At 41.0% G+C, this 18,394-nt stretch overlaps 1 protein-coding gene and 1 pseudogene across 1 annotated transcript; both read left to right on the forward strand.

Moving 5' to 3' along the window:
• Window positions 1-9,545: 9,545 nt before the first annotated feature.
• On the forward strand, window positions 9,546-11,244 carry LOC149204314 (zeatin O-glucosyltransferase-like). Its single transcript, XM_089393265.1, has one exon. It carries the CDS (start codon window positions 9,643-9,645, stop codon window positions 11,050-11,052), a length of 1,410 nt encoding a protein of 469 aa, XP_089249391.1. The 5' UTR covers window positions 9,546-9,642; the 3' UTR covers window positions 11,053-11,244.
• Window positions 11,245-16,779: 5,535 nt separating this feature from the next.
• On the forward strand, window positions 16,780-17,811 carry LOC149204315 (zeatin O-xylosyltransferase-like; annotated as a pseudogene).
• Window positions 17,812-18,394: the final 583 nt, after the last annotated feature.

Genomic DNA, 18,394 nt, shown 5'->3' on the forward strand with positions numbered 1-18,394 from the left:
TCAAGGTGACATTTTTTAGTGTAACACCATGCCCGTGCGCCCGTCTGCACTTACTCCAACTCGCGCGCTTGCCCTCGTGCTCGCACTCTCGCCTGTCGTGCGGCCTGGCTCGCCTGCGCCCAACCGCGCCCACTCGCCCAACCGCGCCTGGCTAAACTCGAGGACCTTACATGCTCCTCCACCTGAAATCGTTGTCGTCCTCGACAACATACCATCCCGGTAGCCATCTACCAAGATCATCAATATCCATGATGTCAACTCCTCCACATACGGCAAACATCCCTGCAACATATGTAGAACTCCATCTCCATCATGTCTTGCCTTAGCAACCACCTGTCACCAAGACCACATACCAAGGTATACACCTCAACCGTATGTCCTATATCAGATATCATCTCGATCCATGATCATCGACCCTTCTGTCACAATCTCCACTGCAACAGCCTGTGTCAACCCCATCATGTGTCATCCCTCCATGTAGTCTCCCATCAGATGCTAGCACATGTGTGCCAACATGTCGACCCAACAACAACATCTCTCTGCCATGTGTTGACTCGTCTCGACTAATGCCAACATATCTATGCACATTGGTACCCCTTATGACTCGAACTAGTCGGGTGATCAGTCCAACCATACGCCCAAATCATAAGAATGCACATCCTTATGCCACCACAAGTCTTCCCTGACTTCTGCTACATCTCGGACTCATCAAGAATTTATCTCATCCCATGCTCAGGTCCATGGAAACTCCATCTCATTTGCAACATGTCCAAGCCATGGTCTTGTTGCACAAGAGTGTACAACCTCTCCACCAACTCATACATCTCCACAACAACATCTGCACAACATCCTTTGCTTCGACGCTCCCCATAGAATGTCCATGAATGACACCTCTACACATGCTTCTGCATAATGTCCCTGCATAACTGTCATGCTCCATATCTCCAACCTGATGTCCATGACTCTAGTTGTCCATGGTGTCCAACCCATGTAGACTCCATCCCAACCTCTGGCCATCTGCACCCAAGTCTGCAATTTGTCATAAAGAAGCCTCCTTCCAAGGCCCCTTGCAAAGTTGGTGTGGTTCCTCCCTACCAAGGCCTCCACACCAACCCATCTCCAAGGTTGTCTATAGAGAAAGGAGGGCTAGGAAGTTTCCTCCCTGACTCTCATCCACCCATGTGTCAGATTGATGTTGTGTCCTCAAGTATCTATGAACAACCTCAATCTCCTCACATGTACATCCAAGCTCTCCTAGCTTGTTTTTTGTCAACTGAAAATCATATATGCCCATAGCATACCTGCAAAAGTCCACTATCCCAACAGGATCTATACCTCCATAATCCTCATCAACCACTGCCTCTGAAGTAGTACTCGGACTCCCTTCATTTGCAACTCCATTGTGAAGGTCATCAATAGAAGATGCTTCCATCAAGTTTCTCCATTTTCGTGAGGTTATCTTCTCACCTTCTCCATTCTTCTTTCCAGCCCTTGCAACGAAGTCAACCAACTTCCTTTCCTTTGTTGTTTGAGTCACACTCCCAAGTCCTCTTTGCTCCACATCCTCATGCTTCACATTCGGATCTTTGGGATACAAAACCATAGAAGTCATCCTTGGCCTATACCCTAAGCAACTTCTTCTATTCATCGGTACCATCATGGTTCTTCCTTCAGTTGTGATCAAGAGAATGTCTCGGTCCACCACTGGTATGGCTTGTGCAAGCTCCATAAAGTCCAGCCCCAACACCATAGAATGATCATCCATGTCCACAACCCTCAAGTCCAACTTTCCAAACCATGACCCTACCTTCACCTGAGTGTCCTTCAACACACCATCAACAGCTCTTATGGTAGAGTTGACTTCTTTGAAAGCATTCCATTCCCTCTCCATCTTTGCTTTCTTCCCAAAAGACTTTGCTGCCTTCCTGCTTAAGAAGCTATGAGTAGCTCCCGTATCCATCAAAGCTGCAAATCTCTTGCCCTTCACAGTTACCTGCACAAAACTTAGCTTCAAGGAATCACCTCCCTCTGTTGGCTTTGTCTTGCGCCTTACATCAGCAACCTTCTTCAAGAATTCGGCCTCAGAAGTGTCAATTGGCTCATGCTCCACCTTGACTTTCCTCCTAAGGTACTTCACCTCCCTGCTTGGCTCTTCTAAGCAACTCGATCCTGGTCCAGCTTGACTTCCTTCAAGCTTGTCCTTCATCGCATTCTGCTCAAGTGCACCAACCAAGTGTCCACTGACCAAGTTCATAGAACTAAACTTCTGAATGTCCTTTGGATTGTCTCGGTAGTGAGTTCCCAACCTGTCAAAGTAATCGAGCTCTTCCTGCTCAATCACAACGATCTTCTTACCAAGAAGCTTCTTCTTTATTTCCTCCTCAACTTGCTTGATTTCAGCTTCCACCCTGGCGCTTTCCTTCCTTAACCGGGTTCTTTCATCAAAGAGCTCTTGAAGATCAAGACCACTCTGCTGGATCTCCTCATCAAGTTCCTTGAGTTCAGCATCTGTCATACTTTCGCATTGGCTCCTGAGTTCTTCAAGTTCTCTTCTTAGTTCCAAATAGCTCTCTCGAATCTTCATATTCTCAGCCTTCATCGAAACCCAGTCAGAACTCCATCGACTCATTTGTTCCACCACTTTGTACCGGAAAGCCTCAACTGCATTATGGCTAGACTCACCCATCGTAGGTTCATCCACCATCTCTGCCTTTTCAGCCATCTCCACGTTTACCAAGTCCTTGCAATCATGAACCGAATCTTGTTCCACTTGTATGTGAAACAACTTCCTTCACCTGCAAGTACCTGTCATCAACTTCTAAGTTTCCAAGTGTATGCACACTTGCTTCACCTAGCTCCCTGCAAGACTCCTTCAAGTCTTCAGACTAGCTCTGATACCACCTTCACTTCGATGAAGGTGTGTAGCAGCTTCAATCTTCAATACCCTAAATCAGCTGCTCTGATACCACCTGTCACGCCCCTACACCTGCAGTAGTCTTCCAACCGCTTATAGCGAGGTGCGGCACCACCGAACACTTTCTTTTCACCAATACTAATGCTCATGGGCTACAACTAATTCACTTTTCCTTACTTAGTTTGTGTTTCACGACCAAGCAATATTATGTTTAGCCTTTATACTAATGAACACCCATACTCATTCATTATCATCAGCAATTATAAAAAGAGAACAACAATTGCACAGTATAAAGGGAGGGGCAACTCCCTAAACAATGAGTCTGCCCAATAATATATTAAGAATATCAGTTTACAATACACAAGTATGTCTTGGCAAGACCAAGTCCCATACTTAGCCAAATTTACATCAATACAACTTTCGTGCACTCCTTGCACGATGGGCGGGTGCTCACCTGAGCCACCAAGACACCCTCGCCAAGTCCCGGCACAACGACACAACCGCACATCCAACCCGGGCACGTCTTGCCCAACAACTTCACCTCTCACCGTGAGCGATTCCAACAAGTGCGTATCACCAAGGAGTGCACATGAGCTATGCGCTCATCTCTCCTCTAGAACTACGCACTTCCTATCTCTCCAAGAGCGAAGATTAATGTGTTGATTGAATTGTGGAATGAGTTTGAACGCTCCTCCAACGCATGTATATAGTCATCGTGGGGTGTGGGTGGGCTGCCCAGCCAACCACCCACACACCCCTTCATCACATCGTTTGGGCGCTCTTTCAAGTCGGCCTCACCCCATCGTCGTAGGTCGGCCATCCCTTATCGTTCACCGCTCCAAGCATTGTATAAACTCCAACGCTCTTCCATTATCATCGCACCTTTCATCGCATATGTGTCGCCTCCGTCGCACATCGCAACTCGTTCGTGTGCGCTCGCCCGCCCGTTCACCGCGCCTGCGCCTGTGCGCCCGTCCGCGTTTACTCCAACTCGCGTGCCTGCCCGCTTGTGCGCTCACGTGCCCGCGCTCTCGCTCGTCGTGCGGCCCGGCTCGCCCGCGCCCAACCACGCCGGCTCGCCCAACTGCGCCCGGCTAAACTCGAGGACCTTACAGGCACAGAGCGGAAACATAGGTTGACAAAAGTAGGAGGAAGAGTTTTCCAAAAAATCGCATGTTTAGAGTAATCATATGTTTAGATGTTTATTTACGACCGCTGTAACTCGATGAAGACCTGGACACGGATGGTCTGTTGTGTTTCTGGATATCCAACAATTCATTGATAGCAGACATTTATGAGCAAAGAAGTGTGGTGAGCAGCATGGTCAACAATGTGAGCAATGTGGTCAGCAGTATGAGCAGTGCAGTGTGAGCAGCAATGAGAGCAGTGAGCAGTGTGAGAGCAGGGAGTTTTTATGCAGCAGAAGTATCGAACAACGAGCACGCAGCAGCGAATGCATTCAAACATGACAAAAGAACTAGAAATTTCAAAATATGTGGAGACAAATGATTTAGGACAAGTGAACATTGCCTTATCTACCAACGCTGGGAAGTGGGTTTGGGTCAATGCCAAACAATATCGGGGCATTTTAAAACGAAGAATAGGCCATCTAAAATAGGAGAAAACAAGGAAGAAACGATCTAAAAAGAAAAGCAATCAAGCCCTTCGCAAAAAGCACTCAAACAAGTCACCTCCACAAGCACGTGGCGACAAGAAGTCCAAAGGAAAAGGCATTGGTGATTCAGCCTTATATAGTCCCACATCCACACCTCTCACCTGGTCATCTGATCTTTACGTGAAAGAATTGTTAAATGCAAAAAAAAGGTTGGAGGTTTTTGAAGCTAAATGGTAGGAAAGAGATCATAAAATACGTATAATAACGGTTGAGAACAAGGCGTTAGCAGAAAACAATTTTTTTTTAAAAAGGACAAGTGGCATTGCTATAAGAAGCTCTCCTGATAGGGAAGATAGAATGGGAATGCATAAAGGTGGATGTGCAAAACATAAAGAAACCTGTAGTGACAAGTATAGAGGTGGTGAATGTGAAATCATCCCAAGATAAAGGGAAAATGATTGCCCAAATAAACAACCATGAAAAGAACGCAAGAGAAGAAACAAAAGGAGATTCCACCAAAGTTTCCAAAACTTGGGCTCACGTTATTAGAAATTCTGCTAATAAGGAAGGAGAAACAAATATTCAGGTTGACAACATGCAAGATAGTGAAGGCAAGGAAAGACAAAATAGGGCATCAAACCTAGTTATTAAAGGTGTGAAAGACTATGGGAAAAATGAATGTACTCTTGACTTTGCAAGAGACTTCTTGAAAGACAAGTTGTTATGGCAAGGAAAAACATGCCAAGCATGGAGGGAGGGTAAGTTTAACGGGGAGAGAGTCAGACCCATAAAAGTCATTATGCTTAACTTGTGTGATAAATATATCATTTTAAGCAAGAAACATCTATTGAAGGGTTCTCATTTTTTCCTAGAAGAAGATTTAACTGTAAAACAACTGGAGGAAAGAAGGGAGGAAATTTTAAAGGTTAGGGCAGCAAGAAATGAAGGAAAGAGAGCATGGATTTATAAAGGCAAAGCTGTGATAGTGCAATTTGGACCTCCTTCTAAAATAGAGCAGCAAGATGGTAATAAAGAAGAGGCAACAAACTCTTCAACAGGAAATCAGAAAGCAAGGTCGGTATGGGAAAACAGGGACAAAGGCTAAAATGTGAGTCTTGCATGTCAGAATAAATAGCAATCAAGTCATACCCAGGTTTCCTTAAGATTAGTTTGTTGGAACTGCAGAGGTTACCCATGGAGACGAGGACTTGGGTTAGGGCCTATTGCGGAAAATAGAGACATAATTTTCCTCATAGAAACACATGAGCATGAAGGGTGCAAGACACCTTTGTTTGAAGGATATTGGAAGATGGCAGTGTAGAACAAGGCAGCAGGGAATGACAAAGGGCACGGGGGCATCATGGTTTTAGTAAGGGAGAAAGAAGGTCGTCTCATTCAGTTAGAAAAAGAAGACTCAAATAAGCAATTCATTTGGTTTAAAATATCAGAAAATGGAAACCACATCAGAATTGTAGCATGCTATTTTGCGCCACAGATTTCAAAAATCTACAAAGGTAGAGGGTTTGACCACAAAGATCCATTTTTAGCTTTAAAAGCGGATATTGCAACATATTCACAGCTAGGTGAAGTCCTTATAGTGTGTGATTTCAATGCTTGGACTACAAGTGAGCAAGCTAGCATTCTTTGTTGTAAAGATGATTGTGACCCTATTTGGCTTACAAAAGAAAGTAATCATCAGTGGGAAAAAAATTCAGAGGACAAGGGCTGGAATCTCTTTGGTGAACAATTTCTTACTCTATGTGGGGCCTTTGATTTAGTCATTTGTAATGGCTTGACTAAATGGGCAAAGTCCGGTAATGTCACTTGCAATACTTACAATGGAGAAAGTGTGGTAAATTATGTAATTTGCTCGCATGGTTTGTGTGAAAAAATGGAAGAAGTTTTGGTTGGAGATCAGCTATGGGATTTGAAATCAGATCACAAGCCAATTTATTTATGTTTCTCTTGGATTGGAAAGAAATAATTAGAGTAAAAAATTCAGCATGTCCAACAAAATCTCCCACGGGGCAGAATTATTTTGACCCCAGAAAATTGTAATACCTTCAAAATGACGTTAGAGAGGCTTTTTGAGAATGGGAAAATTACAATTCACAAATTTCATAGTCATGAATTAACACATTTAATTCAATGCACACTTGCAAAGTGCAAAAGAACAAAAATTAAGAAGTCTGAAAGAAATTGCTTTCTGGTTAATGCTTGGTTTGATGAGGAATGCACAAAGGCAAGGAGAATGTGGAAAGAGTCAAACAAGGATAACATAAAGCTGAAATCTTACAAGTAGTTATTAAGCAAGAAAAACACTGATTTCATGGTTTAAAGGAGGGAAGAACTAATCTTCCTTGGGAAAAATAATCCCAAATTATTTTGGAAGGAGCTCCAACCGAAAAAGATACAAATTGGAAATAATATTACAACTTCTAAATGGTTTGACTATGCAAGACAACTCTATGAGCAGGTCCCCAAGGTTGACCCTCCCCCCTTCGTCAACACTAATACTGAACTCTTCACGATACAAGAGGTAGAGATGGGTATCAAGAAGTTGGGTGTTGAAAAAGCAAAAGACTTAGCTAAACTCCAAGCAGAATATCTAAAGTGGGGCTCAAAGATTCTTGCACCTCACATTACAAAAATCTTTAACAACATCATACAACAAGGGCTACCCATAGATTGGACAACTATTCTAGCAATACCTCTTTTCAAAAGCAGGGACATAAAAAATCCCTCCAATTATAGGACCATCATGATAAACCCTTTGTTTGCAAAGCTATTTGGAAGCATGCTAGAAAACAAAATTAGCAAGTGGGCAGAAGAAAGAGATAAGTGTGCTAAAGGGCAAGCAAGTTTTAGACCTAAACATTCCACAATTGATCATTGCATAACTTTAAGGCACATCATTGAAAAAGTTTGGGAGAAAAAGGAAGAAGTCTTTTGTTGCTTTGTTGATTTCAGAAAAGCGTTTGACTCGGTTCCTAGGGATAAACTTTGGCACAGAATGGAGGAACTTGGGGTTCCTAAACATTTGAGAGCAGCTGTGCATAGGCTGTATGAAGAGGTGAAAGTCAAAATTAGAACCTCAGTAGGCATTTCTGAAAGTTTTAGAAGCGATATCGGGGTCAAGCAAAGTTGCCCATTGTCCTTTACCATTTTTGGTTTATTATCGACAAGCTTGAGGAGTGGTTAAATTCACAAGGGGGTGATGGTATCTATTTGTGCAAGTTTGTTATAAGGCTTCTTTTGTATGTAGATGGCCTTATTCTGATTGCTGAATCTGCTCTTGGTTTGCAAGAGCACTTACTATCCTTTGAGCATTTTTTTAGAAGTGTGGGGATGCAAGTCAATATCAACAAAACGAAAGTAGTGGTCTTCTCTAAGAAAAGAAAACATAACCAGCATAGGTTCTACTTTGAAGGAAACATTCTGGAAGAAGTTGCGGATTACAAATACCTCAGAATTGACTTCAACAAAAATCTAAGCTGGAATGGTTGTAGAAAGAAAAGAACTTTGGGGGATTGGAAAGCATTTTATGCTTTTCAAAATAGGTGTAGAGAGGCAAAGTTACGGGACTGGAAGACTACTCAAACTCTTTTTGGGCTTCTAGTGATTCTGGTGATTCTCTATGGTTGTGAATTGTGGGCTAGCAATACTTACAACATGCAGTGGAGACAAATTGAGAAAATTCAGAAGCATTTGATTATAAACAAATTTAAGATTAAAAGTGCAGTTTCTTAGGGATTGCTCCTATTGAAGCAATTGATATGGTGCGGGTCATAAAGTATTTAAAAAAATTTGAGCAAATGGAAGAGGGTAGATGGCCTAAGGTTGTCTTTAATGATAGATTGTGCAAGAGCAAAAAAAACTTGGATGCAGCGAAATAACGAAGAGTTTAATAAATGGGGTATTTGCTTGAACACGTGTCCCATAAACAACAAAGAGATAAAAACTTTTGTTATGGAAAAGTTCCACAAATGTACTTGGGATAAGGAGCTAGGAAGAAAGAAAAATTACTATATTGAAGTGTTTAATCCCACTCATAATCATCAACCAAAAGCATACATAGAGGCCAATATCTCTTGGAGAGCCAAAATTCTTATTGCTCAGTTAAGGACTAATTCTCATCAATTCCGTTGTGAAACAGGGCGATGGAAAAGGCCAAAGGAAGTGTGGGAGAAAAGGGTATGCATTTTTTGTTCTTCCAGAAAAATGGAAATAGAAAAACATTTCATTTTAGATTGTGAAGCATTCAAAGACAACACGGAAAGTTATGCAGATACGCTGGCAGCTAGCTCTTGGAATAATCTATTTAGCTTGAGATTTGTCGAGAAACTTGGAACATTTATTTATGACAAAAAAACTATAAAGTTTTTCATCAAATTTATGACAAAAACTATTTTAGAAAAAAATTTAAAATTATGATATCTTATTTGGTGTGGAATTTAAGTCCCTTAAACCACTGAATGTCAAACGCATTAAAATATATCATATCATCATTCAATGCCAAACAATAATTGCAGAAGCCTAACTCTTTCATTTACTAGCTGTCGGTGAATTGTAATAAACACTACTCGTCGATCAATCTGTGAGTCAAAAGTTCACATCTCCCATTCACGTGTAGATCGTTTGAGGATCCACTTGACTAATATTTCCATTATTTAATGGAATACATGACAAATGAAAATGTTAAATATTACGATCCATACAAACAACAATCCCCCACATGAAATTGGCAATCATTGCTTCCTCGTCGAGCCGTCGATAGAGAAGGCACGTGCTTGCTGCTTTGTTTTCCGATAATGTAATTTGCTTTTACCAAGATAACGTAGGCAGTGTTAATTTTTTTTAATCTGGATTCCGGTTATTTTTGGCTGTTTAGGTAATTCTTTTAAAACTATTATTTAATTAGAAATTAATTTTGGGTTATCCTAAAATCATAATTATGGTTAAAATTAAGCAATATTAAATTGAGCGTGGATCTTTATCTAGTTGGGGTGAATGGAGCATCGCAGCTCCATAACGTGCTTTCAAGCTTCTGCGAGAACGACCATACACGACTTCTTAGAGCTTATATTTACTGTAAATCGTTGGTCTGCCATTAATGGGTTCCACCGAGACTTTGTCGGCAAGAAGAAATGAAATTCAGGTGGTGATTCTGCCATTACCAGCACAGGGCCACCTTAATCATTTGCTTCACCTTTCAAGGGCCCTGGCCGCACGAGGTCTAAATGTACTGTTTGTCACCACTTCTGCCCATATCAATCAGGCGCGATCTCGCGTTCGGGGATGGGATCCTCAGAACTTCCCCATTCGTTTCCACGAATTACCCATGCCCTTCTTCTCAGAAGAGCAGCCAGATCTTGAAAACAAGGAGCACCCTTTCCCAGTGCATTTTATTCCTCTCTTCGAAGCCATGGAACATCTCAGGGAGCCTTTCGAAGATCTGATACGCAGTCTGGGTCGGAATAGAGTTGTGATTGTGCACGACCCGTTGCTCGGGTGGGCTCAGACCGTGGCGGCCAAGTATGGCGCCCCGGCCTACGTTCACAATTGCTTCAGCGCCTATTTCTACGCTATGAAGGAAGCAGGGCGCGGACTTCCGGATTGCGTTGTGTCCCAGAAAAGGTGCCTCCCACAGAGATTGCTTGATTTCAAATCTCGGCAGCCAGACTATGTACGCCTCGCGGCAGGGTATCTTATCAACAGTTTCCGATCTCTGGAATCCCAATTCATGCGGGAAGATTACTGTGAGAAGCCGCTGTGGGCCATCGGTCCTCTTCTTCCTCAATCCGTGTGGACTGGTACGAAGGGTAATACTAGTTCGGATGTTGAAAGTTGCTTGAAATGGTTGGACGCCCAACATCCGGCTTCCGTTGTTTATGTTTCTTTCGGTTCAGCCTCTTCTTTAACGAGGCAACAACTTCAGGAATTGGCTAGGGGTTTGGAGGCGAGTCAGCGGTCGTTTCTTTGGGTTGTTAGGGTCGCGGACAGTGCCCGTTTCACGGCGTCGGAGGAAGCGCGGATGTATTGGATTAGCGAGCTGCTTCCGGAAGGGTATGAGCGTAGAATTGCTGGACGCGGGTTTTTGGTGAGAAACTGGGCTCCCCAACTTGATATCCTAGCGCATAAGGCCACGGGAGGGTTTGTAACGCACTGTGGATGGAATTCGACTTTGGAAAGCATCAGCGCTGGGGTTCCCATGGTGGCTTGGCCTCTGCATTCCGACCAATTTGCGAACTCGATTCTGGTGGCCAGGGAGCTGAAGGTGGGCGTGGAAGTGAAGAAGTGGACGAAGGCGGATGAGACTGAGTTGGTGATGGCGGAGGAGGTGGAGAAGGCGATTGAGCGAGTGATGGGGGAAGATGGAGAGGGATTGGAAATGAGGAGGAGGGCCAATGAACTTAGATTGGCCGCCCAGAGGGCCGTGGCAGAGGGAGGATCGTCGTGGAAGGAGTTGGAGTCGTTTATCAATCATTTTACTTCAAAACTGAATGAAGGAAGTAATGATTGAGAGCGTTGGCGGCTATGCTCAGGATTTTGCTTCTCACATATGCAAAATCCTTCTTCAGGGAAAGGGGTTCAAAGTCTTCTTCTGTATCACCAGTGAAAACTAGATTAGATATTTATGGTTGTAAAATTTCTAAACATTTGTTCTATTATAATAATAACGGCATTCCATGGAAAGACACTGGGTTATCTTTCACTATTGCCAAGCCACTGCAGTATAATCTGATATTGCTAAATGGCTGTAGTATAATCTGATAATGGGTAATTTTTCATTATCAGCGACTGACAGTCTGCGTAATTTTCCCTATTATCAAATGGTGTCAGCAATTGACAGTCTGCAAAGGGCAAGTGTCAGCAACGAACAATGCAATTTACCTTGCAACTCACATGCATTTGACTCTACCAATATTTTGGTGAAAAAGTGAATTCGATTGGATAGATGGTTTCCAGGGTTTTACGATGTCCGAGAGGGCAGTATCACTGCACATGGATGAGGCCTCCAAAAAGGCATTCAATATCCATTTTAAAATCTTTATATGATTGATTTCTCGTTGTGCCTGCTAGGCTGAGAGACTCATTATTGTCCTTAGCAATTATTGGCATCACAATTATTAAAATTATAGGCTACAGATGTATACCGACAAAACATTGTTTTGGAGGAGGGGAATAAAATTGTTTTACGATAATTGTTTCCTAGTTTAGCTTTAGCTTGGTATAATGAATGTTTTTTTTTTTAAATAAAAATATCTCATATTTAATTTAAATTTTTTTTGTGTGATTGATGAGTGATATAATCGTTTCTAGTTTAATTTGGTATAATGATTATTTTTTTTAAATAAAAAACATCTAATATTTATTTTAATTTTTTGTGACGAGTGTCTCTTGTTATACTAAAGTACATAGATTCTAACACACTTCTTTAGCAGGATAGATTACTTTCATTATTACCATTTATCACGGTGATTAAAACTATAGGTTACACATGCATACTAACATATATATTATTATTTAGTTAATATGAATAGAAACTTATAAAATTTGTATAATATAAATTTGATAAAGATCTTGTAATACTTCTCCATGAAAAAGTAAATATTTATTTACTTTGAATATGGTAATTCGGTAGATTATATGTTACTTACTATAGTTAAAGAGAGTTACTCCCATCTTTAGAGATAAATTATTTGAGATGGGGACATAAGTCAAGAAGGGGGAAGGGGGAAGGGGGGGAAATTTCTGAGGCATCTGAGAGGGGAGACTGGAAATCATTTGATTCGTTGATCATGACATTGTTGAGGAAAGGCATGACTCTGTTCGTTAGGGTATTCTTGCGCTGATGGGTGGCTAGTGGAATCCCTAAGACAAACTTGCCAGTTTGTGAGTTCCTGGGATGGACTCGAAAAAGTTTTGATGCCTTTGGACATACCTAGTATGGTAAGGTCTATGTCTACTATTGTCCTGGAAGTTCAAACTGACTCAGAAGGAAAATTGGGTGTGATTGTCATTCTAGTTAGTTAGAAGGGCGAATTTCCCTATCTAACCTAAACTCAAATATATAAGAATTCTTGATTTGATATCTTTCAAAACATAAAAATAAATTTCTATAATTGGAGTGGTATGATTTTTTGTAAACCTTTGTTATGAGTTATACTATACATTGGTTATAATGGCAAGGCATAACTTGTTGGTTTTAATGGCATGGCATAACTTGTTTAAATGAAAGATGTGTAGTAACAAGATAATTGTGAAAGGTTGGTTTGTAAAATATAAAAGTATTGTTCCGTTAAATAATATGTATTATTATTGAGCAGGTTAGTTTCAAGATCTCATACCAAAATCCAAATTTGAAATAGTCCTTACTGTGTACATAGATAGATACTGAAGTATTGTAATAGGGTAGCTAGCAGGATTGAAGCAGGCAAGGTTCTGCTGACCCTTGAACACTGGATTAATAGATGAACCAACATTGGAAATTTTGCTAAATGGCCGAAGTATAATTTGATAATGGGTAATTTTTCTCTATGTCAAATGGCTAACTATAATCTTCTCTGGCGATTGAGAGCAGAGGATTTATGGCATTTTTTAATAATATTTTATATCTATGTACACAAATTTTGAAACATGGGAAAATTGGATTTAAAATCTCTTTATAACACTGGTGAAAAAATAGTGTATATAACTATATCATTCTAAAAGCCCTAAAACATTTACAATTAACGAAGACATTACATTGAAATGTATTGCAACAATCTTCCACTATTGCCAAATCATTTTACTATAATGTTGTACCATTGCCATTTCCAAATGGCAAAGTATGGGCGCCTAACAGAGTGAAGTGTAATCTTGCATGGGTGATCAATAGCCATGAGTGTAGAATTTTTCATACTTAGGTTGTGTATGAATCGCTAAATGGTTTTGCACAAAAAATGTTGGAACAAAGAAAAATGGATTAAAGTCTTTCTATACCAACAGCGCATTGCAAATTTGTATATATGGATATGTCATTTTAGAAACCTTGGAATTTGTTCACATATCCCATTTAAAGTTGCTGGGATAATCTTTTACTATTACCAAATTGCTTCAATGAATTTTTCCACTGTTATCAAATGGCGCTAAGTGCCAGCAACTAACAGTGCGATTTACATTGCAACTCACAAACATTTGACTGTACCAATAATTTGGTCAAAAAGTGAATTCGATTTGATAGATGGTTTCTCGGGTTTTACGATGTCAGAGAGGGAAATATCACTACACATGGCTGAGGCCTCCACATACCACACAGAGTTTGAGACGAGAATCAAAATGTGTTTCTCGTTTGAAACCACACAGAGTTTTCACTCTAAGAGAGATAGGTTGACGAGGATCAAATGCATTTTTGGTTTGAAACCACATAGAGCTTGCAAAGTAAGATAGATCAACAAGGATCAAAATGTGTTTGTGGATTGAAACTTGTCGGGTAGGAGACTTCTTGAGATACCAACAACCACGATATTGTTTACCATTTACAATAACAACTACATTGGAACATTGAAATTTTATCATTGTAAAATATACGTACTGATAATTAAAATTTTAGGTTTTATTAGGTTAATAAAAAGTTTATTTTATAATATAAGTTTTAGAATTTTAATTTAATTATTAATAATTAATAGTTATATAGTAGCAATTTAACATTTATTAATTTTTTATAGAATGTTTTTGTGATGATAAAAAAGATTGAGATTTAATAAATAGATGGTAGGATTTAATTTTGAAATATTTATTGTTTGTTTGTTTGTTTTTTAATTTAATTAAAAAATATTACAAAATTAACTCTATATATATAATAATATTTTTTATTAACATTTTCATATTTTATAAAAAAATTAAAATACATTTTTTTACTCTGTAAAATAAATTGACAAATTTAAATTTTATATATCTTTAAAACAATATATTTTCATTAATATAAAATAAAATGAAAATATATGAAAATAATATTATATATATTTTTAAAGTAACATTTTTCCATTGATATAAAATCTAAAAGACATTTCCATATACCTAAGAAAAAACTTATATAGTTTCGCTTATGATATAAATTGTATATTTTAGTTAAGATCTAAATTATATATTTTTAAATAACAGTTTTCATGTATATGTAAGGAAAAAAATCCTAAAATAAAATATATTATCATTTTATTTGTATTATATTGATAAATTATTTTAAACATTTTGTTAATTTTTAATATTAAAATTTAAATAGTATTGAAATTTAAATTTGAGGAGAATGATCCGCGATGGGATGATGAACATTGAAGCCTGCGCGTGTGCTATGAATGCGTATATTTTGCGGATAGTAAGGAGGATAATTATCTTGTCCTTCCATTATGTATGGTATACGGTGATTTTAATGGTGTTGCGTGTGAAGTTTCATTCATTCTCTTCGGGATTGTGTTTGGGAGAGGGAAGTGGGTTTATGGCACTTATCGAGTTTCAGGAATGCTATTTTGTTGTGGTAGTATGGTGGTTGGCAGTTTTTGCTCCGAGCTCGGTTAATCTGTCGGTTTTATCCAACCCTCGTTTGCTCTGGGAGTGGTGGAGATTTCGCTGCCGTTGTCTCCTCCACCGAGTTTGGTTTACAAAAGCGTTAAGTTTTTCTCTCTTCGCCTAGTTTCTCGCTTTTATCAGTGGCTTGAGTGAATTTTGCATGGTAATTTCGTCGGCTTTGAAGCCCACTCCTACATTGCGGGTTACATTTCTTCCTGGATGTTATCTGTGTTCAAGAGGGTGTCTGAGTCTCTTGTCAGTCGGATATCTTCTCAGTCCTCCTCTCTCTGTGGGTTTTCCTTGGATTCTTGAGACCCACTGTTAGGAGAGATGCAATTGAGTTCGATGGTGGAAAAGTGGTTTGAAGGCGACTATTATGGCTGGTAATTGGCTTGGGTTCGTATCTCGTGTGTTTGTGTCCTCATCTCAAGTCTTTTTGTTTGTGACTCTGTTCTTAGGTGCTTCCTCTGGTAGAGGCGAAGGCAAGTTCTTAGTCTGGTCGGCGCATTTCTTTTCTGTGGGTTTACTTGCAACTCCCTGGGCTCGAGAGAGGTGGTCGTTAGTTCCGAGAAGTAGGTTTCTACTAGATAATTCAGGGCTGCCGTTTTCTTTGCTGCGATTCATGGGGCGTCGAGAGGTGTTGTTGTTCATTATTGATCCTGTCTTAGAGGTGTATCCCTGGGCCCTCACCATGTGACGTGTGCTGCATAATTCTCGTTCCTAGCCCAAGCAGAGGGGAGCTTCGACCAACCAAGGAGGGTGCAACAATGAGTCGAAGGTGGCGTTGGTGGGTAGGGTTCCACGTCCATCATAGGGTGGTCGAACTGCTAGAGGTGTGATTCGTGTAGTGTCGAGAGCCCGTGGTAGCAGAGGTGGTTTGAGAGTAGTGCGAGGTGGTCGTGAAACTGTGGATGGCAAGGAAGGTTGTGTGGCGCATGGGGTAGGAGTAGGTGTGCAGGGTCAGAATTGTTGGTCGAGGCATGCAGGGGTTGTTGGTGGGTAGCGTTGCTCCAAAGCCTGTCGTGACCTGTTCTAGTTTGTTCTGGATCGCCTGGAAGTTTATGATCTAAAAAAAAACGTCTGGAGTATGTTTTAAAATTGTTTTTGTTTAAGTAAAAGTTTTTTAATTGGTTCAAGATCTAAAAACAAAAATATTTAGAAAAAATGAAACACTACTCCTAAAAACTACCAACAAATAATTTTTCTCATTAATTCAAGATCTAAAAACAAAAACATTTAGCAAGAATGAAACACTACCCCTAAAAACTACCAACAAATAATTTTAAGTGATATAATTTTCCTCAAATAAAAATCTATAATAACTGCCCAATACTCTTTTGACCACTAAATTATAATAAGCTTGTAAAATTTAAGTATTTCAAAACCACATCTTAATGGATGATATCTTATAAACAACCTTTCACGGGATAAGTAGACTACTAAATTATAATAAGCTTTGTAAAATTTAGGTATTTTAAAACCACGTGTTAATGGATGATATCTTATAAACAACCTTTCACGAGATAAGTATACCGCCCCCTTCATCAATTTCATCCATTTGAGCATGGATTTGCGTGGATATTTCTCTAGTTGGGGTGAATGGAGCATCGCAGCTCCATAACGTGCTTTCAAGCTTCTGCGAGAACGACCATACACGACTTCTTAGAGCTTATATTTACTGTAAACCGTTGGTCTGCCATTAATGGGTTCCACCGAGACTTTGTCGGCAAGAAGAAATGAAATTTAGGTGGTGATTCTACCATTGCTAGCACAGGGCCACCTTAATCATTTGCTTCACCTTTCAAGGGCCCTCGCCGCACGAGGTCTAAATGTACTGTTTGTCACCACTTCTGCCCATATCAATCAAGTGCGATCTCGTGTTCGGGGATGGCATCCTCAGAACTTCCCCATTCGTTTCCACGAATTACCCATGCCCTCCTTCTTAGAAGAGCAGCCAGATCTTGAAAACAAGGAGCACCCTTTCCCAGTGCATTTTATTCCTCTCTTCGAAGCCATGGAACATCTCAGGGAGCCTTTCGAAGATCTGATATGCAGTATGGGTCGGAATAGAGTTGTGATTGTGCACGACCCATTGCTCGGGTGGGCTCAGACTGTGGCGACCAAGTATGGCACCCCAACCTACATTCACATTTGCTTCAGCGCCTATTTCTATGCTATGAAGGAAGCAGGGCGCGAACTTCTGGATTGCGTTGTGTCCCAGAAAAGGTGCCTCCCATAGAGATTGCTTGATTTCAAATCTCGGCAGCCAGACTATGTACACCTTGCGGCAAGGTATCTTATCAACAGTTTCCGATCTCTGGAATCCCAATTCATGTGGGAAGATTACTGTGAGAAGCCGCTGTGGGCCATCGGTCCTCTTCTTCCTCAATCTGTGTGGACTGGTACGAAGGGTAGTACTAGTTCGGATGTTGAAAGTTGCTTGAAATGGTTGGATGCCCAACATACGGCTTCGGTTGTTTATGTTTCTTTCGGTTCAGCCTCTTCTTTAACGAGGCAACAACTTCAAGAATTGGCTAGGGGTTTGGAGGCGAGTCAACGATCGTTTCTTTGGGTTGTTAGTGTAAGGCCCACGAGCTGCGGGATATTCGGGCGCGCGGGCGAGTTGGACGAGTTGTGGCATGGTGGGAATGCGTTGAAGGATGAACACACAAATGCGAAGGCATTTGGAAGTTATACCCCGTGGGTGGTCCTAGGTGAGTTGACAGGCGGGTGAACCGACGAGCGGATGAGCCAACAGGTGGGCAAGCTGACTTAACACGGGCAAGCTAAGGCACACGGTGGGTAGGTCGACGAGTTAAGAAGGTTGAACCAATGCGTTGTTGAGGAGTTTGGTGGGTCGGCTGGGTGCACCCACACAAACAAAGCAAAGGATATATATAACCGACGGTGGAGTTGGTTGAAGGCATCGAACAAGCATTCGGTCAAGAAGTGTGAAGTGCGAGTTGCGGTGATTCTGCGGCGAGGAGCAGGTCGCCATGTGATGAGCCCGCATGATGGGCGAACTGAAGGGTGTGAACATGATTTCGTGTAGATAACACGACGTGCGGCCCACCAAACAAAGGGATGTCGAGATCGTGAACGAGATTTCGGGCAAGAGGCGACACGGGTACGTGTGCGCCCACCGAACAAAGGCAGGGTTGGCTGAACGATATTTTAGGTAGGGTAACACGGTGTGGGCGTCCGCTGAACGAAAAGTGAACGAGTCGGTTGGAGAAATCGTGCAGGGTGACCCGCGGTGGGCACGCCCGGCGAGGGTGAATGATACGTGTTGGGTTTTTGAACGGAGGTGCAGCTGA

The sequence above is a fragment of the Pinus tabuliformis genome, chromosome 1_2 (assembly GCF_031772625.1).
Source record: "Pinus tabuliformis cultivar Carrire ecotype Pingquan chromosome 1_2, CPIR1, whole genome shotgun sequence".
NCBI classification, from domain to species: Eukaryota; Viridiplantae; Streptophyta; class Pinopsida; order Pinales; family Pinaceae; genus Pinus; species Pinus tabuliformis.

Excerpts from the sequence above, each read along its gene's own strand:
- LOC149204314 (XM_089393265.1), top strand. The coding sequence starts at position 9,643 with ATGGGTTCCACCGAGACTTTGTCGGCAAGAAGAAATGAAATTCAGGTG.